The following is a 24,290-nucleotide window of genomic DNA, read 5'->3' on the forward strand; positions in this document are numbered from 1 at the left end:
TGTCATCTCTTTGCCTATTCTTTTCTCCCCCCCTAACCTTTTTCAGGGCATTTCAAAGGTAAATGTAGTGTAGACCCACTGATATGCATATCTCATTTTCATATCATATCATTCCCAGGGCACCCAGGGTGGCAGGACACCTTGGCTGACAATCACTGTGGTATACTATACTCCTTTAAACAGATGCCCAGAAGCAGGCACCTGGCCTGACCTCCACACATTTTAGACAACTTTTTAGCTCATTTACTGACTTCCAAAGGAGTACACACACACACACACACACACACACACACACACACACACACACACTTCAAGGGCAGATGTGCAGTATTACATTTTTAAGAGAGTGCCTTCAGCTCTTCTGAGCATTAAAGTCTTGCAGGCTGACTGGTGAAGCATCACTTGCTGCAGCCTAAGCTGACAGAGGTTCACATAGCTAGCCCTCTAAATCAGGGGTAAGCAAAATACGGGACGTGGGCCAGATCTGGCCCACCAAGGGATTTTATCAGCCCTGTGGTGGGTACCTCAGCCCATCTGGCCCAAGTGCAGGGGGCAGCCTGGGCTGTGGTGCACGTCCCTGCTATGGGTGCTGGTTCCACGGGCAGGACATCCCAGGAGTGGATCGCAGGTCTGCACCGGGCCCTGGCCCCCACTGTCACTACCCCAAGATCCTGGCCCCAGCATGGCTCACCCATCCTGTTCTCAGATGCCACTCCCATCAGCCCGGTTGAGCGCACCCTGCCTGCAGGGGTCCTGGGCTGGTCTCCATGGAGACCCTGGGGCCCCGATCACCAGGTATTGATAGTTCGGGGCTGGTCCCAAGGGCAGAGCTTCTTAGGGAGTTGTGGTGAGGTTTCACAGCAGGGGGTGGCGCTAGCCTGGTGTGCCAGGGAGCGGGGGTGCTGACCCAGCCTGCAACAGGTCACCAAAACTCCCTAGGTAGCCCTCCAGTCCAAATAATTTCCCTCCCCTGCTCTAAATGCTCTAAGCCCAAACACTGCTGTTAAAGATGAAATCTGCAAGGTGTTTTATCAGACTCTGTGCTGTGATCCTCTGGAAATGCAATATAGAAGATCCAAGTCTGATGGGGCAAAGATACCATCTTTGTGACTCCTTAATGCTGGGTTTCTCCAGATGCTGGCACGGCCCCTCGTACAGATGTGAACAGCCATGGGGACAGCTCTTACTGCAGCCTTACAAGACCATCTTTTAACTGCCCTGTGATTTAGAGTAGACGGAGTGCCTTGCACTATGGTTTCTACTTCAATATCCTCTTTCAAACCCTGGCCACTGCTGAGGCACACCCCTGCGCAGAAAAAAAATATTAGGCTATGTATTTCAAGCTACACTACCGATATGCAAGGGATTTCCCTATGGGTCTATTCTGTCAGTCCAAAACCTGACCAGCATCTAATAATTTTATATGATTCAGGCAGCAGTTTGGTTAAGACTGCAGATTGTCAGTCATTTCCCAGACACAGGCACTGCCAGAGGTTAGGTTATCACATTTTTGTAAATATTTTGCTCAAATCTTAAAATGAATCTGAGGCAGAAAAAACATGAACTTTTCTCAGAGCAAAACTATCGTGAGTGTACATGTAATGTTAGAGTGATGTAGCCATACTAGTCCAGGAATTATGGACAAGACAGGTTGCTTTGGGTAACATTTTTTATTGGAACAACTGCGCACATACCTGACTGGCCTGGAAAAAAGCTTCTTCATTCTCTGATCAGCTTTATTTTGCTTTTGGCTCTGATGCCATCAAGCCTATTTGATGTACTGAAAAATTACGGGCTGAGGACCATCAGGGAATACTATAAGTCTCCCTTAATAAGGATGGACACTGGGTGCACATCAACTAATTCTAGGGGACAAATAAAGAGGGGGGACTGAGGTCATAGGTTAATAACTTGGGTGCTGGAAGGGGACAGTGAGCAGAGCATAGTGGCCAATGCCCACTGCTCCCTGAATGAGTTGGGGGAACCTGTGGATGCTTGCTGAACAATGAAACCCTGCCTATAGGAGTGAGCAGAGGAAAGGAAGACAACTCAATGCTTGCTTGGATACTTCAGTCAGAACTTCCTTCCTGGTCTTGTAGTTGGCTACCTTAGCCAGGACATCACAGTGCTTGGTAAGACTGTGGATGTGGGGGGAGTACGTAACTAAAAAAGTGCAAGGAGAAGTATACAGCCAGAACATCAGCAGGAGGTTCTGGAGAAGGCAGAAAAGGGCTGCATCCTGGCATACTTGAGGAAGGTGTCTGGTGCAACCAGGTTGATTTGACTTGTATTGGGAGTGTGAGCCTTATGCCCACAGAGCAAGTTAGTGCACCCCTTTAATACACTGTTATTGGCAGCACTTTACCTAGACATCCGGCGGCCCCCCAGCGAACTTTTAGTATCATGCCCTCCTTTGCCAGAAATAATGATAATAATAATCAGACAATGGGAAAAAAATACCATTTTCGGGCCCCCTTTCTGTTCAGGTCCTGGGTGGTCGCCTGGTTCGCCCATGCCTGTGCCCAGCCCTGGCTATCGGGTATGAGTCAACTGAAGTTGTGGGACAAATAAAAGACAAAACAGGGATGGGGGTAAAGATCACAGGTTCAAAACGAGGGCACTGAGCAGAGCAGACTGTACAGTGCCCACTGCCCCTCCAAGAAGTCCAAGAAGCCAGTGGATGCTGCCCAATGAAACTGCCCAAAGACATGAATGCACCAGGGACAGGAAAACAGCCCTTGGACCCCAGGGGCCACATAGGGGATACAAGCTGGTGCACGTGCACCCCGAGAGTGCCGATGCACCCCGTCAGGCCACATTCCCTGTTTAGCGGGAGGGCAGGAGGGCAGGTGGGAGCACCAGTGCCCCCACTGTAAGTGCCAGCTGGGGAGCGGGGCCACCAGCAAAAGCAGCACTTCTGGAAGTGGCCATGGGAGTGGGCATGGCTGGTTTTACAGTGAGTGGGATCAGGTGCAGGGGACCATCAGGGGACCCCCCCCCACACACACTGGACAGTGGGATCAGCCGGCAGGGGACACGCCGGCCGGGGCCCCCCCCCGGTCGCTGACTGGAGCTCAAGAGGCACCAGACACCCGTGCCAGGAGCCCTGCCAGCCAGTGCCTCCTTCCCAGTCAGGTATATTGCCAACATAGCTAGGGCCAGGAGAAGATTGACCAGCAGGTCCCAGAGCTTGGTGGGGCCACAGATGGGAAGTGCATAAATGAAAAGTTACAGGGAGCTGTGCAACCAGAACTTCTGGGGCAGTCAGGAGGCACCTCCAGGTCACTCTCCCCACAGCTGGCAACTGCCTCTCCACGCCAGGCAACAAACTATGTGTTGCAGCTCCTGGAGCTGGAGGCAGCCAGTGAGTGGCAGATGCCAAGGAGGCAACTGACTAGGGTAGAAGGGGCTGGAGCAATCCTGCTGGGTGCACTCTCTCTACAGCATTTACTCCTTGCCAGGGTTGGCTAGCTGTGCCGCTGGGCCGACTCAGTGCGGCCCGGCTTGTGTACTTATGAGCTCCTGGTCCCACTGGCCTGGGGCTGCCATTCGTCCAGGCTCTGTGCTGGGGCTAGCACAGCTCAGACATGAGCAGCATTGCCAGACCTTCAATATTAGTATTGGAAGCTCAAAATGACTGCATTTTCTGAAAAACAACTGTATACTGGGGGGGAAAAAATGTGTGGAAATAAGTATGCAAATATGTCTCCAGATTTACTTCATATTGCTCACTATAACTAGCCAGCGAGTGAGCAAGAACTGCATCATCCAGGTGGAAGCATTTCTTTATTTTGAGGCCAGCAGTCCCAAGGAAGTGCTGACAGCAGACCCCAGAGATGGTGAAGACTCCCTGAGTGCCTTGGATTCAGTATTGTTACAGGGGTGCTGGTTGTAGCTGTGCTAGTCTAAGGACATAGGCAGGCAAGCTTCTTTGGGTGGATGTGCTATCTTGTATGAGACCAGCTGCCCAACAAAAGATATCACAACTACCCAAAGCAGCTTGCCTGCCTTGGATTTTGCAAGTGCTCTATCAATTAACCGCCTCAAAAGTTATCCTACATTTTGCAGACAAGGTTTTTTGGGTAAATCTGATATCTTTTATAAGACCAGCTTAAATAGTTGGAAAACATTTTCCAACTATTTGAGTTGGTCCAATAAAAGATATCATTCACCCAAAGAACCCTGTCTGCCTATGTCCTTAGGCCAACATGGCTACAACCTATATTGTCAACACTTTTAGTATGATCTATTGTACATCGTATAAGGGTGGAAATTATCCTACAAACAGGATAACAAACATACCGCAGGCAACACCGGGCCCCAAGCGCTCCCCCCCCCACCCTGGCTCCTCAGCTGAGAGTACAACCTCCCCCCAACCCAGTCACGGGGCTCAACATGGCAACCGCCGCGATGACTTCACTCGGGCCGTATCACGTGAGCCCCCCCTTCCGCCTTTTCTGCTTCCGATGCCTAGCGCTGTAACGCTGGTTTCCGGTGACTCCGGAAGTGGAAGCAGGGGCAAAGAGGGCGGTTCCGGTGGTTTTGGAGCTGCAGCCTGGCTGCCGCTTCGTCGTCCGCTTCCTCGCCGCCGCCATGCACCCCGGCTTCCAGAGCAGTCGGCGCGACTTCACCTTCGGGCCCTGGAGGCTCAGCGCCGCACGCACCCACATCATGAAGTCGGCTCGGGTCGAGAGGTGGGGCGGCGCGGGGCGGGCGGGCGCTGTCTTCTCTCCGGGGGTGGGTGAGCAGGGCCTAGAGCCGTCTCCGCCGTGGGGTTTCCTGGGGAGTGGGCAGCCCCTTTGTTGAGGGTTGGGTCCGGAGGGGCTGCGGCAGCTACCGGGAAGGATCAGCGGCCGCCAAGGCAAGCATGGGAGCTCTGGGGAATGAAAAAACAAAAAACAGTGGGGCCTGAGAGCCAAGGGCTGAGATGAGTGGAGGTGGCATTGGGGCTTTCCCCTGTGATGAGTCAGTCTGCCTTTTGGTGTGAGGGGCAGGGCTGCCTTGGTTCCCCTCTGACCCCGGGGTCCTGGGATGTGTGGTGCTGCTTGGGGTTTCATAGGCCTGCCCCCCTTGTGGCAGCTAGCTCTGGGTCTGTAAATCAAAAACAACATGAACAAATGGGTGCATGAGGCCTCTGTCAGAGTGGTCATAGCTATTTACAGGTGTCTAAACTCGAGTTGGCATCATGGCCAGTGTCTGACCCATGGAGCTGTTGGATCCAGCCTGGAGCCACGCGGCTTTGGCAGCATGGGCCTTGCCCGCACGTTGATGCGGCTGGGTCCTAGCACCAGCCTTCCTCAGACCAAGCCAGGTCATTCCAGGCCACTGCTGGAAATACATCGCTGACCTCTGAAAATGGTTCAGATGCTTCCAACAGCATTGGACCTTAGTGGTAACTAAATGTGGTTGTTTTAAGGCCTCAGATCAGACCACAGCCTTTCTTGACCTTTTGCTAATAGTATGTCTGTTCTGAAAGCTAGTGCATTGAATTAAAAGCTTATATGAGTGTGTCCCAAGCATGCAGTTGATCCAGTATAAGATATCCTCCAGAAACGGCCTCGACTCGCGCATATCTCTTGTTCACGTTGTTTTTGATTTTTGGGATTCATTTGCGTGTCATAATGTCTCTTAAGCACGCTGTTCGTTTGCATAACATTAATTTAAAAATTACATTTGCAAGCACCAATGGATGAAATAATGAGGTCTGAAAAGTGCAAAAATAGCATCTCGGTCACCCTATCATCTCCCTTTGTTTGAGGTAGTGCTTTTTGCTTTAGTGAATGCCCAAAATAACTTTTGCTACAGTTCTTCACTTAATATCTCTGCAAAGCCATTATAGCTAGAGGAGATGGAACTAGGTGTGCACTGATAGAGATTTTTGGGGCCAATACCAATAGCCCATATTTAAGGAGGCATATCGGCCGATACCAATCCAGTTTCCAATACAGCTGCCTCCAGCTGGTAAGTCTGGTGTGGTGGAAGGGGAGGAGGGCAGGACACATCAGTGTCCTGTGGTGAGGGAGGGGACAGGGTGCTGGTCTAGATGTATTGGTGTGCCTCTAGATGGAACAGATCAAGTTCACCAGGCATGGATCTGCAGGAGACATTTACTGCATAGTTCATTAATTAACTGTGCAGTAAACATCTTGGCATCTACATGTTTACCCCTAGTAGGGCACATGAAACCAAGAAACTCTGCAGCAGCAGAGTTGCAGAGTTTATTTTTGCGCAGCAGCGCACACATGTAGATGCTGAGCCAGATGGCTGCCTGCTGCCTAGCTCCACACTGAAGCACCCTCGTGTCCCAGACAGCCCCTCTGCAGCATGTTAGCCTGGTTGGAGCAGTCCTGGGCTGCCAGACTGATCTTCTCACCCTCTGTGACTCCTTGCCAGCTGGGGCTGCTGTGACCCAGTTCAATGTGCTGCAGTCCAGGCACACGTGTAAACCGTGCACCTGGAAGCAATAAACTGCAGAACAATAAGCTCCATGGTTTATTGTTGCATGTTAAATGGCTTGTGTAGAGGTACCCCAGACATGGTACTTGGTCAAGCTTTCCAGCAATACTGTACCAGTATTCCTCAAGCATGATTCTGAATTTATGGCCCAGTCAGTGTTTTGCATGTCTTCTGAGACTGCCTCAGAAGGATGAGAGTTTTTAGTGATATTGGCACTTTTCCTTTATTCGGAGATTAACTGTCAATTTTCAAGGACACCTGAGCCAGTCAGTTGATGGAAGTTCCCATTATTAACAAACAGAGCTATTTCTAAAATGGGCAGGAGAATGCTTAGATACCCTTCCGTAGGAGTGCGCGCTCTCTCTCTCTCTCTCTCTCTCTGTCTCTCTCTCTCTCAGGGTTTTTTTGAAGGAATATTTTGGTATTTCAGAAGAATAGAAGGATTCAGAAGGATTGAAGTTTTGGACGTCAAAAATGCAAATTTCAACAAGCTCAGGTCACTAGTAGGAGAAGTGCTGCAGGGGCAGCTCCCACTGCCACGCACTGCTCAGCTGGGAGCTGCTGGTCCGGTGGCTCATCTGGCACTCACCTGCTCATCCTGCGGCCCGTCTGGGAGGGCACGGGAGGTGCCCCTGGGTCTGCTCAAGGCCGGGTGTTGCTGCAGCCACGAATTCACCACAGCCCCCTCGCAGCTCTGCCCATCCAGGAAGAGCGTGGCACAGCCCCAGCCCACCCCATGCAGATCTGGGGGTGCACACACCCCTTGTGCCCTCCTGGACGAGCTGCGGGAAGAGCAGGCAAGTGCTGCACAAGCCACCAAACCAACAGCTCCCAGCTGAGTTGCGTGCAGTGGTGGGAGTTGCTCCTGCACCCCTCCAGACGAACCACAGCTCTGTCCCACACCTGCCCCACCCCAGCTGGGCAGCACTTATCCCAGCTCCAGCACCCCTCCTCCCTCCCCGCAGGGGCCTTGATCTGCCCCCCCATGCCTTTTCCCCCCGCCTTTCCTTCCCTCCCTCACCCCCATACCAGACTTGCTAGCTGGAGGTGGCTCTCCATGCTGCCAGGTTGTGCTCCTTCCTCACTGCCTGTGCTGCACTGCACTGTGGCAGCACGCATGCACAGGCTACTTATTGGCCAAATTATTGGGCCAATTTCCAGTGTATTACATTTTCTTTATATTGGTGCCAATTTGATATCAGGCCAGTGTATCGGTGCACCTCTGCTAAACAGGGAAATCACGGTCCTCTTAGGAAAGAAGAAAGAGGCATACAAACAATGGAAGCTTGGGGCATGCCCCAAGAAGGACTATACAACAATGGCCTGCACTTGTAAGGATCACATTAAAAGGGCTAAGGCAGCAACTGAGTTAAAATTAGCAACACGGATCAAGGACAACAATAATTCCTTCTTTAGGTATGTAGGAAGCAGGAGGAAAACAAGTGGGAGTGTGGGGCTGCTGCTCAACAACTTAGGACAGCTGGTTACCAGTGCTCAGGAGAAAACTGAACTCCTGAATAACTACTTTGCTTCAGTCTTTTACAGGGCCAAGGGGAAAAACATGCCAGATAAGGTACAGAAAGAGCAGGGTAGGAATGACCGCCTTCCTACTATTGCCATAAAACTGGTGTGTGACCAGTTAAAAAAATTAGACATAAATCAGCAAGCCTGGATGAACTTCATCCAAGAGTGCTGAAGTTGTTGGCCAAAGTCATCACGGAACTGCTGGCAAAGCTCTTCCAAAACTCATGGCACTCCAGGGAGGTCCCTGAGGACTGGAAGAACGCCAATATTATGCTCATCTTCAAGAAGGGAAGGAAGGAGGAGCCGAGTAACTGTAGGTCAGTTAGCCTAACTTTTATCCCAGGGAAATTTCTGGAAACCTTTATCATGGAATCCATGTGCGATATGCTTTGGAAAGGTAGGATTCTGAGTGACAACCAGAATGGCTTAGTTATGGGCAGGTCTTGTCTTACCAACTTCATTTCTTTTCATGATCTGGTAACTTGCCATCTGGATAAGAGAGAGGAGGTCGACATTGTATACCTTGACTTCCAAAAAGCTTTTGATTTGCTTTCCCACAATGTTCTCATTAGAAAATTGGCTTAACTGCTTGAAAGCAGGTAGATAGGAAGCTGGCTGTGGGGTAGGACCCAGAGAATTCTACTGAATGGATCTGTGTCTTGGCAAGAAGTGACTAGTGCTTTTTAACATCTTCATCAGTAATTTGGATGTGGGGGTGAAGAGCTCTTTGGCCAAGTTCACGGATGACACCAGGTTATGGGGAAGAGTGATCATGCTTGAAGACAGAGATCCAGGCAGATGTAGATAGGCTGGCAAGTTGAGCGGGTCAGAACCACATGAGGTTTAACATTGAGAAATGTAAAGTGCTCCACCTGGAGATGAACAATCCCTGGCACACCTACAGGCTTGGCAGCACCAATCTGATGAGCACTAGCAATCTGACCATCAGCAGTGCAGTGCTGTGACCGGCAGGGCAAACAACACGCTGGCATGCATTAACCATTGCATCTCATGCAAAACTAAGGAAGTGATACTCCCACTGTACTCCCCACTGGTGAGACTACAGTTGGAGTACTGTGTCCAGTTCTGGGTAGTGCACTTCAACAAGGACATGGAAAAACTTGAGAGGGTCCAGAGAAGAGCCACCTGTATGATCAGGGACTTGCAAGACAAGCCATACGAGGAGGGGCTGAGGGACTTGGGCCTCTTCAGACTACAGAAGAGAAGGCTGAGAGGGGGCTTGGTAGTGGCTTACTGCTACATCAGGGGAGTACATCAAGAACTTGGTGAACAGCTGTTCACCAGGGCACCCCTGGGGAAGACCAGAAGCAATGGATACAAGCTCCTGGAAGGCCACTTCAGGTTCAATTCCAGCAAAAACTCCTTCACAGTTAGGGTGTGGAATAAACTCCCTCTAGTGGTGTAGCAGTCACCTACCCTGGAAATCTTCAAAAGGAAGCTGAACAGTCACCTCACTGGGGTCACTTGACCCCAGTTGTCTTTTCCTGCCTTGTGCAGGGGGACTGGACCTAGTGATCTACAAGGTCCCTTTCAGCCCCTAACAATCTATGAATGAAAGAGATGCGGGAGTAATAATTGACCACGGTGTGAACTTGAGCCAGCAGTGCTACGCTGTAGCCACCAGGGCAAATAACCAGGGCGTGCATCAATCAGTGCATCTCCAGCAAAACTAAGGAAGTGATTCTTCTGCTGTACTCAGGATTGGTGAGACCACAGCTGGAGTACTGTGTCCAGTTCTGGGTGCTGCACTTCAACAAGAATGTGAAGAAGGGCAAAAGAGTCCTGAGAAGGGCTACCCATATGATCAGAGACTTGCATGGCAAGCCATATGAGGTAAGGCTGAGGGATCTGGTACTCTTCAGCCTGAAGAAAAGAAGTCTGAAAGGGGACTTGGTAGCAGCTTACTGCTACACCAGAGGCTTACATCCAGGGCTCTGTGAACAACCGTTCACCAGGGCACCTTTGGGGAAAACCAGGAGCAATGGTCACAAACTCCTGGAAGACCGTTTCAGGCTTAACTTTAGGAAAAACTTCACAGCTAGGGTGTCCCGACTGTGAAATAATCTCTCTCTAGAGGTGGTGCAGTCACCTACCCTGGAAATCTTCAAGAGGAGACTGGATGGACACCTTGCTAGAGTCACCTGACCTCAGTTGTCTATCCTGCTTGGTGCAGGGGGGCTGGACCCGATGATCTTGTGAGGTCCCTTCCAACCTACATTCTATTAATCTGTGAATAATCCCACATTTTGAGAGGCTAAACAAGACAATATTTTCTGGCATATGGGATGTGAGTGTCTTAATGATAAATTGAAAAAGCACTGAAGATTTGGGGAGGTAAAATTGGATCCAGAAATACTTACTGCAAACAAATGTCTTAATGCTGGTACATGTTCCCTATGACAAACCTGACCTGAATTAGTCAAGTTATTCAGTTTAATTGCTCTGAAACAATTTTACATTTTAAAACATCCACTTTCTATGAATATTTGTTTTTGTTTGGTTGGCTGGCTGGCTTTTTTTTCTTCCTATTTTGCGTTTTTATTGTTTGGGCATTAAGAGTATGGGGAATATAACCCAAAGTAGAATCTTATTCTTAACAGAGCAATGCCAAAATCAGAAAAAGCATTAACAACTTTATTAGGGAAGTAAAGGACTGAATTTGTCTTGGCAACAGAACTCTCTTCTGCCCTAGGGGTAGTCCCTCCAACTTGGAAATGTTGCACTAGTTGAAATAGTGACACTCAGCATATTGTCAGTACTGCATTTCTTCTGTTTAAGATTTAGGGTTTCATTCTCCATTACTATTTTTCATTTAATTAAGACAGTGCATTTGCATTCTGTGGAATGCCGTGTGGGGTAGCTCAGGTGGTAGAGCCTCAGACTTAATCTGGGCATCCAGGGTTCAAGTTCTTGCCAAGGAGGTGGCTGTTGTGGCATGATCTGTTGAGTCCAGGCCTGCAGGAAACTTCTGTGGCCTATACTTCATCAAAAGGTCGTATCTTCTGAGTGGGAGTGGAGGAACAAACCTTTTGGCCTGGACTGCGTTTTTTGCTTTTCTTCATAGCATGAGACACGGTCCTTTTCCTAGGTTCTTCTGAGCATATGTTAACCAATTCCTTCCCTGTCTTTGCACTCTGGTCACCCCTGCTTTTGCCTATGACATTTTGTAGGGTGTGTTTGTTTCAGATTTTGCACCTTATCCTTATAGTTGAGGGTTTGAAGTGGTGATTTTGGACATTCCTTCAGTTAATAAATGGCTACCAATGCATAGGATTGCATGTAATGGTTCATGAAGCTCCTTTCCATTCCTGCATTTCTGTGGAATGCTATCAACCTAATCCACCTGTTTAGGCCTGTCTCTCAAATTATTTCTGGGGAAAAAATTGTTGCCAGCATTAAAATTTGCAGCGTTTATCTGGTTCTCTTACCTTTTCCATCTCATCTTTATTCGACTATATTTCATGCTTTTTGTGTCTTATTTTCTTTTTACTCATGTTAGTTTTTTTTTAATTAAGAAGTTAAAGAGTTGGGAGAATTTTAAAGCTGTTGGAGGTGTTGTGTGGCGTGTCTGTGAATAGCATGTAATTTGCAGAAGTAGAGGAGGCAGTAAAAGGTATGGGGCAGAAGCTTTGAGAGAGTGTGTAAGGGATTAACTATATTTTCTGTTTGAACACTCCTTACCTCAAGGGGTCATAGTTTGTGGTTGAAGCTTCTTGGTTTGTCCTAGTATAAATAATTCATTAGACCCCAGATCATTCTCATTTGGCTGGTTTACAAACCTTTTAAATCATGGCAGGCTGCTGAATTAAGGATGAGCTATTTGGCTCTTTCCTGTGGCTTTTATCTTGAAGGCCATTGCTTCTCTGATAAGCTGAAACTCATCAGTAGTCCCACACAGCTGATTGGAGAAGTGGTGCTCTTTGAAGTACAGTAGGTGGAAAGTCCTGTGAAAAACCTGATTTCTATGAACATATATAAAAATATGTTCCCTCCAAGCCTTCTGAGACAGCCGTTCCAATGCAACTGTTTCTATTCTGAAAGCTGCCTCAATTTTAACTTGCTCTAAAGGGATGCTAAACTGAACTTCCTTGTTTATAAAAATTTCTTGAAGTGCCAAGGTAGAGGGAGAGATACTGGAATATCTTTGCAATATGATTGCCTTTCCCAGGTGATGTCCCTACAGGAAATATCAAATTGTCAAACTGGGGGGCAAATGCAAAGTTTCCACAGAGCATTATGTGCTGATGGTGCATATCTTATTTTATTTCAAGGTGGCATTACCTAAATAATATTTATCATTTATTTAGGGGCAAGACCACTTAAATCGAGCTAAGCCTGGCTGGCATAATACAAAGTCCTGGAAATATTAGATGACTGTTTTAATAATTTAATCTGTCTCTCTCTCATGCAGGTTAGCTGAAGAATTGCATATGCCTTCCCTCCCAGAAATGATGTTTGGGGACAACATCCTAAGAATTGTGCACGATTATGGCTTTGGAATTGAGTTCAATGCAACAGATGCATTAAAATGTGTAAATAACTACCAAGGCATGATCAAAGTGGCTTGTGCAGAGGAGTGGCAAGAGAGCAGGTGAGCATTATTATCACAATAACTGGCAGCAGGTAGACCAGGCTGGCATCTTAGAAGTTAACTGGTTCAGAGAGACTTGAGCTGTCAGAGCTAGCAACCTACTTCATCAAGTGCTATAAGCAATAATTGGGTATTTCTTCATGCCATGGGTGACTGGTGCCACCTTAGTCAGGGGGGCATGTGTTGTTGACTGGGAGTGGGGAGAAAGGGCGTCCCCTATGTCCGATCCTGCCGACTGGGGGGACCCTGAGCTCGCTGCCTGGGGTGAGGGTTCCCCCACGGCTGATCTCACTGCCCAGGGATGTGGGGATCCCCGCAACCACTCACTGCAGCTGCTTCAGGGAGCGACTGCAGCGATTGGGCGGTGATTGCACAGGGGGCGCTCCTACCTGCCCATCATCTAAGCAGTGAGCATGGCCAGTCAGGGGGTTCATGTGCCCCCCTGTGCATCCCCTATGCATTGCCATTGATTCATGCAGTGGGAAGGGGCATGACGCCAGGGTTTTATAGCAGGGTGGAGAGGGGCTGGAAGCCAGGATTCTTGGTGCCATTTTGTATTTGGTTTCTCTCTCACTCATTCATTCAGATCTAAAGTCTTTTAACATGTCTGTACCCTGGTATCCCCATCTAGAAAACTGGAGTAATTCATTATATGTGCCGCCTGCTTCTTATGAGTGTTGTCTTACTTCGCATCTATGGTATATCTACTAGTGCAATGAAGTGTTCATGTAACTGTACTACTTCTGGTGCCCAAAGCTGCTAATTCAGAGTATGTCAGCATAGTATTTGTACTATGTTAGACATACCTATGCTTAATTTCTGTCAAATAGTATTAGTGGCAAAAAAATTCAGTGGCTTGGTTGTGCAAGATTGACTGTTAATGTCCCCCAGTTGAAGTCAACTTAACAAAAAACCTTCCAGCATTAAAAATTTTTATATACTTATGTTGGTTCAGAGTTCTGTAGTCGTCAAGTTGTTTTTGGTGCAAAGAAGATTTGGATTTATCCTAATGTCTAAGGAGAGCTGTACTATTGATTTTAATATCAGATATGTTCTGCTAATGCACTACGTCCTTCATGTGTGAAAGGGTAGGCTGAAACTCCTGAGTACAGTGTCTGACAATGTCATGCTTGAGGGCATGCTGTCTTCACGCCTAGGAGCAGGACAGTTCTAGAAAAGTGGGCGGTAGTCTTCAAAATCACTATAGGTCCTGATGACACAGTTTCTGCACAGGAAAAATAAGGACAATAGTGTGGGCACTATATAGCATGCATCTTCCATGTGTGGTATTTTAATATTAATATTTATAACAGTGTAGCGTATTCTTTTCCCTTGTTGAGGACTGAAGCTGAACATACTAAGGAAGTTGTTAAACCGTATGACTGGACTTACACAACGGACTACAAAGGAACATTACTAGGAGATGCTGTAAAATTAAAGGTGATTTCATTTTAAATGTTTATTGCATGGTACTTTGATAAACCTACTTGTATATTGTTTTACTGAAAAGTAAAGCATATCTAGAATGTGAATTTGCATAGTTTCAAAGAGCTTCTGCTCTTGAAGGTTTACTGAGTGTTTTTAATGTCTATTTTTTAGGTTTTTTGTTTTTAGCAAAGAATGGTTCAAATAATCAAAATCTATTAATAAAAATTGAGTCGCCACAAATCTTAAGAATTTGTTCCATGAACAAATATGGAGTTACCCGTAATACTTAAGGACATCCCTCACTCCCTCCCAGAGCCTGGGACTCCCCAGTTACACTTAAGCTAATGGTCTTGCATGATTCGGTGGTACCCTAACCTCATGCAGTTACTAGTTGGCTGTGAACCTAGATTTGGCTATTAGTGGTTCTGAGTTTGCAAACAGTGAAAATTGTTCTCATGGCTTTTCTGTCACAACCCCTCCCTGTTAGGTTATAACCAATTTAAATGAACCCTGAATTTTCTAGTGCCTTTTTGACTTTAAACGGTCATCCCCCTGTAGACAGATAATTCTTTTTAATCCACTAAGATTATTATAAAACACTTGCAACATTTTGGAGTATCTGTGATTGGCTCAGTGTCTCTGAGTCTGATACCTTTTGAAAGGTAGAGGCAGCTTCAAATGTGCATGTAGAGCAGAATATGGAAAAAGATAAGACACCCAAAATTTCAGTGAAATTAAAGGGATGGAACAGGCTTTCGTTAAATCTGCATAATGTCCTAGAATTTGAGGCAAAGCTATGTTAGTTACAACCTTATTTATACACAAAGTCTTCAGAAATATGGTAGTAGACTTGACATTTCCCCACTGTTTTGAAATCTAGAGCACAGGCAAAACTGGTCACAGTTGTTATTTTAAAATTAAGTTGAGCAAAACTCACATTCAGCCTGCACCAGTCAGCCTGATGACAGCCTGCGAGACATTGAAACAGAGTTTCCTGCTCAGTTACATATTTCTTGGAATGTTTTAACTTTTTTGTTGTGAGAAGCTTGAATGGGGGTGGTCTTTGACTGTATCATATAAATTAAAGAGTATTTACTCTAGGGCAAGGGTGTCAAATATAACGCCTGTGAAGCCGATCTGTCTCATCTGGCAAGGCCACTGAAAATTGGGGGCATGGCCAGGGTCATGTCCTCTGCTGCAGAATCTGGGTCCCTTGGGCCTGACAGACATGGCAGTCAGTGGCAGGACAGCGAGTGAGAGCTGACACAGGGCTGCAGCAGTAGTGACAGACTGTCTCCCTGGCTGACAGCCCCCACTGTGTTCCTCATGCTGGAGCTGGAGCGAGGCCTATTGCTGCAGCAGATGGAGCTGCAGCTCTGGCTCCTGCATGGGGCATGTAGTGGGTGATGGAGCCCACCAGCATGCCCCAGGTCAGAGTCCAAGCTGCTGCTGTCTCTGCTGCATGCTCCAGGTCAGAGCTGTAGCTGCCACTGCTGCTGTTTCTGCATGCCCCAGACTGAATCCGGCTCTTAAGGATCCCCATGGTCCAGACTTGGCCTGAAGTAGAAGGTGAGTTTGACACCCCTGCTGTAGGGGATTGGAGAATGAAGGGTTTCCAGCAGAAGACAAGCTGCAGTCTTTTAACATCCCCTTGATATCCTAACTTGCTTTTTTAGGTGGTTCCTACAACAGACCATATAGACACAGAGAAATTGAAAGCCAGGGAACAGATAATGTTTTTCGAAGAAGTTCTCCTCTTTGAAGATGAGCTTCATGATCATGGAGTTTCAAGTCTGAGTGTAAAAATAGTGAGTTGAATTACTTCCCATTTATATAACCCCACGAATAACACTACTTTCAAGGTAAAGTTGAAGTTAAAAGCACAAAATGCAGTGCCTAAAATTTTAAAATTCTTTCAGCTTAAGTAATGAAGTTGACATTCGCACCATAAGTAAGAAACACATCCCCTTTAGTCCTACCTTGATGAAGGATTTCTCTAACACATAAGACCTCTGCTGTTTTGCTATGTCTTTTCTAGAAGATATAGCTTGTGCTACAGAAGAGGGGGGTCTTTTTCTGCTCTTTGAATATGTAAGTGGAGTAGAAGCGTGAAATATTAACACCAATATTCCAACATTCATTTCTTTGGTAGGAGATCGTGGAATCCCCTTAAATTACCATATTTCCTTGCATACACACAGCTGCAAATAAGACACACACCTTGTTTTTGGAAGGCAGAACATAGAGAAAAAGAGTTTTTTCCAGAGTCATGACCAACTGTATGACGTGGATTTAGTCCTCCTGGAAACATATTTGTCCAGGAAGTGTGGCATCCCAGAAAACAGTCTTGGTGAGGCAACAGGAACTTCTTGGTATGGCAGGACAGCAACAAGGCTAGGCTCCAGACCCTTGCAAGGTCAGTAGGAAGGCTGTTACTTCATTACTGTAATAGTTCTTTATATAAGTTCCTGTAAATAAATGCTGTTTCCATACTATGCGCCTCATCAAGGTAATGCTGACTGCATGCAGCAGTCTACTTGCCCTGAGCTTGCTCAGTTGCTCCTTTTAGATGCAAGCGGTGTTGATCAGCCAATAGCTACTGCAGATTGTTTAGCAGCTGTGAAAGGAGTATGCCTGGACTCTGCCCCTTCTGCTTGCTGGGCCCCAAAGAAGTGGCAGCCATTAAAGCACAGCACTGCCATGCTTCTGTTCCTGCTTGTAAAGAAAAATTAACTTTCACATTTAAAATACACAACCTAATTCTGAAGGGCTGATCTGAGGATGGGGTGGGGGAAAGATGCATGAGGTATGCAAGTAAATACAGTAATACTATGGGATTTTTCTCTTTTTGATGCAGGCATGAGGCCTGGCTAATATGCTGACCTGTATTACAAACTTAATGGCTGCTTAGGATGTCTAGTGCTCAGCTAGCTAATATATCTTCTCTTTGTCCATGCTTCAGCCTAAATTTTAGATTCTAGGATGGAAAGTTTTTGGTATTTGCTTTTAAAAACAACATTGTAGAAAAAATAGCTCAAGTTCAGATATTTTAATCTCTGATCTAAATATTTAAATATATCATGTTGGCTTCACAGTAAAATAGTGCATATGACACATTATGATATCTTGTTTTTTGCAGAGAGTCATGCCTTCCAGCTTCTTTGTGTTGTTGAGGTTTTTCTTGCGAGTTGATGGTGTGCTTATCAGGATGAATGATACAAGGCTGTATCATGAGGTAAATGTTCATGTCTTACCTGTTTTTCATGTTTCACTTGGGAGGAAGCAGCTTTCACTGTTACTTCCTGTCAGATGAACTGCACAAGTTGAAACAGTTCAGCGCTCATGCTTGAACGAATAGGAGATGGCTGAACTGTACATCCAAGTTCGTTAGATTAGATGGATCTACTATGGAAGAGCCTAAATACGGCATCCTCTCCTTTCCCTGCTCTGAAGTACTCATAATCTCAACAGACAGACGGGTCATAGGGCAAGGAAAAGGAGGAATTGCACATGGAGTGAATAGTGCAACACTGTACTTTCTATTATTTTCTTCCAGCCTCCAACTCCTAACAACATTCACACATCTCTCTTTTTTTTTTTTTATTTGCCTATTTCAGAGAAGGGAGTGAGTTTTGGGGGCTTGCATGTAGAACTGAGCCAGAGTTCCTGGCTCTCAGTACTTTGTGTGGTGACTTTTGGGGAATTCATTTACCTTTTGCTTCAGTTTCTGATATCTAACGTACCTGATGGGATGTTGGAACTTAATTCATGTCTCTGAGGCACTCTGAGATACATAAGCAAGTTGTGGTTGGTCTCTTTCTATTATACTAGGTCAGGGGTGGGAAAAATATGGCCATGGGGCTGTATCCGGCCCACCAGGCACTTTCATCCAGCCCATGGCTCCCCGCAACAAATTGTACCCTACCCAGCCTTTCCATCTGCGAGGTGCCTACATCCACCTTCAACGTACCTTATTATGCCTCACTCCTACCCTTGTGGGCAGAAGGACCTGTGCGCCCGCCCCCCCCCGCCCCCCCCCCCCCAGTGGGGTTGCTGCTGCAAGCTTCCCTGGCTTCCCACTCCCTCCGGGCCAGCAAGTAGGGAAGCTGGGGTGGCAGGGGCAGGGCTGCAGCTGGGCAGGAGTGTGGGGCTGGTGGCAGTGTGGAGCCCATGCCCAGTGGGGCAGGGGCAGTACAGAGCTCAGCTTGGCAGGGTGTGGGTGTGAGGGAGGATGGGGGGGGGGCATGGGGTCCCCTCCCACACTCCCCCCCCCCCCCCCAATGGTGTGCAGCCCTAACAGGCAGTGGGGGCAGCAGCAGGCAGGGTGCTCATATTTGGCACTGGTACCTGGCTCTGGCCAGTGCTGCACATCAGCCCCCACTGGGCTTCTGTATGGGAGGGAAGCCCCAGACACTAGAGCCAGCTGGGGCAGGGAAGGCAGCTGGCTCCAGCACCTGGGGCTTCTCTTCTGTGCCATGCAAGTGCAGGGAATGCCAGCAATAGAGAGAGACCAGCGGGGGCCGCACTCCTCACTGCAATGTGTAGCACTGGTCAGAGCCAGGCACCAGCGCCTCCACCTGCTGCTGTGCCATAAAGGGAGTGGGTGAAGGGGTGGTCGCCACACCCCTCCCATCCTCCCTCACACCCCACAAATGCCACCCCTCCCAGTGTTGCCTACATCAACTGCAAGAGAGGACAATGTGTTCCAGAGACCATTGTGTTCAAGAGCCACACCCCACAAACGCCATGTACCTTATGCCCCCTCACATATTCCCCCATGCCCTGTTATATACACGCACACCCACCATGCAATATAAAAGACTAAGAATTTATTTTTGAGGTATGCAGTCACCTCTATCTTCAGAACATAAACACAAATCATGACAATCTTCTTGTAATAAAATTAAAATATGTTATAGTAGGTTTTTGACTTTTAGTATATCACTTGTTTTCTTCAGGTTCTAAGTTGGCACCCCCCCCCCCCCAAGAATATTTCGGAGGGGAAAGAGGGGCAAGGGGAGAATTTCTGGTTGCAAAGGTCAGGGGTTAGGGGTGGGACTTCTGGTCCCAAGGTGGTGGCCAGGAAACGGGGCAATCATCAAGGGGCAGGGTTCCCCTTGCAGCTCTCAGCAGGTCACCAAACCTCATGAAGTCACCCTCTGCCCAAAATAATTGCCCACCCCTGTACTAGGTAGAAAACTATGGGACTACAAGGACTGGGTTAGCTGTTGCTGGAAAGGGAACTGGGAACAACTTGCTGTAGGATCTTAATTCAACATTATTTAATGCTGTCATCTGATTTAGTCATTGAGAACACTAGCTCCATGGCAGACAACACTTTGACAAAAATGGTAATGTGCTATGGAAGTTAGAATCTGTTGTACTGTAGTCACACTTTGAGATGCTACCTTAGAGTATGAGTCTTCTACCTCTCAAGTCATGGAACTCCGTAAGCCTGTTGTTAAGCATTTGGAGACAGGGATTCATTATGTGGAATTGTCTGAGGTGTCACATTCCTTTTGTTGCCACTAGCATGTAAAGGCTGGCTGCTGTATTCAGTGTACCTGTTTCCCAAAAAGACTGAAAGGAGAGATGGCAGCCACCTTCGTTGGCAGGTCACTCAACGGCCACCTGGAGCATGCTACACTACCCTCTGCTTGAGGACGTGTCTGTGATGTGTTTTTCTAGACAAACATGCAAGTAATTCCTGACATTGTACTTGAGCCCCAGCATCTCATGTGATGCATAAATCAAAATTGAAGGTATTGCTGGCATGAACGTTGCTTGCTAGCACCTTCATTGTCCTTAGAATGTCAATAACTGAATTTCATCTAAAGATGAACAAGCATACTAAATTCTTGTCATACAGATAAATGACTTCTAGATCAAAATTATTAAATTTCTTTCCCTATCACGATGAACTTGACTTCAAGCCTTTGTACTGAATAAAATTCTCAGTTAGTCAAATTCAGATGTGTTTAAATTTAGTTTATTTACAAAGTTTACAAATGCTTAGAATAGTAGGAGATAGTTTTTTGTAACTATTTCACCTGTCTTCTCTTCTTAGGCTGATAAGTCCTACATGATACGAGAATACACATCTAGAGAAAGCAAAGTGTCAAGCTTAAAGGTATTAAATACATTTTTCACATGCACTAATTTTATTGTCTTATGACTGGCATAGGAAATGCCACACCAGATCAGAACTCTGCTTAGCGTGATGTCTTCAGGGAGGCAAAACTCTTCTGGCCAGTTGTGTAGTACTGTTTCATGATCAGTTAGTCTGTCATGCATAAGATCACATTACTCTTGTGAAGAGATGTGGATTGAATGGGGAAACAGATTCAATTACTTATATAATTATTTAGCCACAACTTAAAGTACTTCCAGTTTCTTGTGGCAATGAATTTCACAGACTGACTGTGTGCATATACTGATGTCCATCGTTGAGATGACTTTCGGAAACTGTATAATTGACTTGGCTTACAGTTTAAAAAGTGCATTTATGCAACAGGACAGCCCTTTCAAAAATGACTGTAAAAGGTCCAATTATTTGGAATTAGCAGTCATCACTATTGAGTTCCATTCCTGATTGCACCTTTTGACTGTGCAGCTTACATGAGACTTAGATGATTCAGTCTCTCTCAACCTTGTTTCCTCAGTCTACAGAGGAACCTTTGGGCCAAACTTTCAGAGAAGTTCTGAGTCTTTTAACGCTTGGAGATCCCTGCAAGCTGTGTGCTACAAGACTAACCCTTACAGGATGTAGTTGTTGGCCTGTCTGATTCAGTTTACCGTAAATCCAAGTTCCTGAATCCAGAAAGCTGTCAGTGAGCTGGTTTCTCCCCTTCTTTGTTCTTCAAAATGTTCTTTTATTCCTTTATGAAATTGTTATAACTGCTTTATGTTAGACATACAGAAAACATGCCTTTTTTACTTCCTTAATTAAGTTTGCAGAGCTGCCTATTAATGAGGAAACAGTTTTCACTCATTTCAGAACTTCAGTCTTTTTTAAGGTTTCATAGTTTCTAAATCTTTGAAACAATAAGCAGCCCCACACGTTGAGTCAGGCTGAAATGTGGGCTTTATTCCAGCAGCTTTTGACTGTGCTCTTTTTTTCTAGGTACTTTTATAAGTACTCTTATATTAAATGAGAATAGCTTTTTCCTTGAAACTTCGTGCAAGTAATGTGGCTATTTTGTCTCTCAAAGATCCCACAGAGAAACTAATTTATAAAATGTCTTGGTCTTTTTCAATTGCTTGATTCTTGGTGTAAGATGCTTGAATGTGACCTGCTCTTTTAAATTCTTAGAATTAGTGCACTTTTGGTCAGAAAACAACCTTTTCTAGAACCAGGTTTTGCTCCCCTTGTGTGTTCAGAGTTCTGTAACTTTACTGATAGCTGTGCTGGGCTCTGTAGCCCTTTGAAGAATTGTACTGCTATCAACAGAACTTAGTACTACAAGTGCATTTAAATTCATAAAGTAAACAAAAAGGAGAGAGCTGATTTTTAAGCTGATGCTTAAAAATTTCACGGTGGAAGTTGAACTGTGATCCTTAAACTTGATTTTGAGCAGCTTCCTTTATCTAATGATTTACATACTGCTAACCAAAATATTTTTTGCTTCTTAGCATGTTCCACCTTCCCTGTTCACGGAGCCTAATGAAATTTCTCAATACTTGCCTGTAAAGGAGACTGTGTGTGAGAAGCTAGAATTCCCAGCGAAGGTGGATCCTGAGCCTACCCCATCACCAGAAACCACATGCATGGAATCTAAATCAGTGTGACTTTATGTGGACTTACGTGGCCCCCATTCTGGAGACCATATGGTCATATGACGATTACCATTGGCATGGTTTCACTATTTGTGGAATAAAAAGAGTTTGGCTAATTTTTCTGTAGCCCTAAAATGTCGTTTCAGGCAGGTTTCACTAATGTGTTTTATTTTATTTTTTAATTTCAAACCTGCATCTGAAATTAATAATGGACTGATAGTAAACTGGAGTCTTAATTGGCTCGGGAGAATAAACTCCCCACCCTCCCTAGTAATTTTTGTTCTCTTTTTAGTTTAGACATTTGGTATGTTGCCTGAACCCTCCGTTACCAGTGCTCTGCATGAAGAAATTTTTGCTTCTGCTATCAAAAGGCAAATATCATTCACAGAATCAAGCCTCTATTTTTTATACAGGGTTCTTCTACAAAAAGATTTTTTTTCTCTGGTGTGTATGGTTGAGCTTCAGTTCTCCCTTAGAAAACTTGCATGGCTTCTTGGGTGCAAGCTGACAAATCAGTGTAAGTACTTTCTCTGAATTTTAAATCCACATATCTTATAAGAGGCTATTAAGTCTTTTAGTCACGAATAGCTTAAAAAGCAGCAATGTGCAAAGCATTAGTGTCAGACACTACTGAAAGGTAAAAGCTACCTTGTTTAGGAGCTGCTAACTTGGAGCTAAGTGACAGGTGGAAATCAGCAAAAAGCTACACAGTGGCAAGTTTGTCAAATACCAGTTTTCTCTGAGGTCAGTCAGCTCAGCCTCTTAAGGTGCCACTAACATCTGTGGGTCTTGCATGGTGCACTGCTGACACAGTGCTTGGTTATGGAAATGCTTTGTACTTTTGTCTTTTTGGCAGCTATGCCATGTAGTTGGTGCCAATATAAACTGATTATACTGCTCTGAGAATCAAACAGCTAAATTCCTGGGATTCTTAGAGAAGAAAACCAAACAAAATTCCAGTTCCTAAATGGGATGAGGATTGGCAGTTTAAGAGATGCAGGGGTTTATCTAGCCTTAAAGGAACACTGTCTGATGTTCCAGGCCTGAAACTTTTTGTCCTGCTGTAAATCCTACTATGAACAGAAATGCATTCATTTACATTTTATTTATCCTGTTCAAACTTGGTACCATTTTGTAGCTAGAAACACTTACCCTGTATTACAATAAACACTCCTGCTATGGCATGAGAAAAAGGAAGTTAAACCGACTGGTTTAGTGCCATTACTTAGGTTGAATGGAGTACAGGAAACAAGTGTTGGGTGTGGCAAAAATACCTCTGTTAAATTGATTTACTAGTTGAAGGTGGTAGCAATAATTCTGATATGGGACACAATTGAATGTCATCATCTTATAAACAAGCATGTATTTCTTATTGTCTCTTTGCATTTAAAATATGCAATGTAGAGTGGGCCCATTTTGAGATTTAATTTTTTTTTAAATGCAAAACTAAAATAATTAAAATAATAGTTTTTAAGATGACAATAACATTTTAAATAAAGCTACAGGCATCTTAATGACAGCTATTGTTGTTCTGAAGATTCACTTCATCCTTTTAGTGGGGTAGTATGGGCTGGTAGGTAAAGCCCGGGACTGAAAGGCAGGAATGCAAACAGTAATCTTTGCTCTGCTACTGATTCATTGGGTGACTATCAGCAGGTCACTTAACCTCCATAGGAGTGATACATGCCTACCTCGGAGGTTTTGTGAGGATGCAAGTGGGTTATCCTGAATATACCATCAACCTTATGTTTGGAAAAGATTAACTTAATATCCAAAAGTATTAACCACTTTGGTGTCATTTTTTTAAACTAGAGGTGAGAATGAGACTAGTTCTTTCAAGACTAATTAACTCCCAGACAGATGTTGTCTAGGATCATTTAAGATGAGGGATGAATTATAGGCTTGTGGCCACTGGGAGGCAGAGAAGTGCTTGCACTTATTTGCTTTCTCTCCTCCCTCCCCCCCCTCCCCCCCCCCACATTCCCAAGTACTTCAGAGTATGGGAAGGAATGGATTGGTTCTCACTCAGACTTTCAGATCAGAATAAAAAGGGTGAAGCTAGTAAGGAAAGAATGTAGGTACAATAAATTTGGAAAGGGAAACATTTAGAGATGATTCAGTGAATTGGGGAAAAAGGCGAAGGAAGGAAACAATTAGGACCTATTTGCGTAGACAAGTCATTCTTAATGCTATACTGTATTTCAGGCTTACACCACTTTTCAGTGTGTTAGGAATTATAAAACAAAATGTTTTAAACATAATAATGCTGATAATTGAACTAATAATGATGAAAAGCTGAACTAATAATGATGAAAAGTGAGTTGGGAGAGTGACAGCATAAACATACTGTACCTATATTTGCTAACTAAAAATGTTATGGTTCAGGTTTGGTCAGTGTTAACACTCAGCCCTGACCAAACACTGGAGTATGATGGAGAGAGAGTCACAGTCCATGTATAGTATTGAGAAGTGCTGCACTATACTTTTGTTGTAT

General features: G+C 45.5%; 1 protein-coding gene across 1 annotated transcript; it reads left to right on the top strand.

Moving 5' to 3' along the window:
- The first annotated feature begins 4,508 nt into the window (after positions 1 to 4,508).
- Positions 4,509 to 23,755, top strand: TIPRL (TOR signaling pathway regulator). The gene is made up of 7 exons (XM_090056141.1): positions 4,509 to 4,694; positions 12,413 to 12,592; positions 13,933 to 14,032; positions 15,697 to 15,828; positions 17,160 to 17,255; positions 20,088 to 20,150; positions 21,653 to 23,755. Exons 1-7 carry the CDS (start codon positions 4,594 to 4,596, stop codon positions 21,806 to 21,808), a joined length of 828 nt encoding a protein of 275 aa, XP_089912267.1. The 5' UTR covers positions 4,509 to 4,593; the 3' UTR covers positions 21,809 to 23,755.
- The last annotated feature ends 535 nt before the right edge of the window (positions 23,756 to 24,290 follow it).

This window comes from Crocodylus siamensis, chromosome 1, assembly GCF_052110815.1.
Source record: "Crocodylus siamensis isolate JL-2025a chromosome 1, ASM5211081v1, whole genome shotgun sequence".
Taxonomy (NCBI): domain Eukaryota; kingdom Metazoa; phylum Chordata; order Crocodylia; family Crocodylidae; genus Crocodylus; species Crocodylus siamensis.

Coding starts and splice junctions, on each gene's coding strand:
- TIPRL (XM_090056141.1), top strand. CDS start 4,594: ATGCACCCCGGCTTCCAGAGCAGTCGGCGCGACTTCACCTTCGGGCCC. Junction 17,256..20,087: donor ATACAAGGCTGTATCATGAG/GTAAATGTTCAT, acceptor TTCTCTTCTTAG/GCTGATAAGTCCTACATGAT. Junction 20,151..21,652: donor GCAAAGTGTCAAGCTTAAAG/GTATTAAATACA, acceptor TTTGCTTCTTAG/CATGTTCCACCTTCCCTGTT.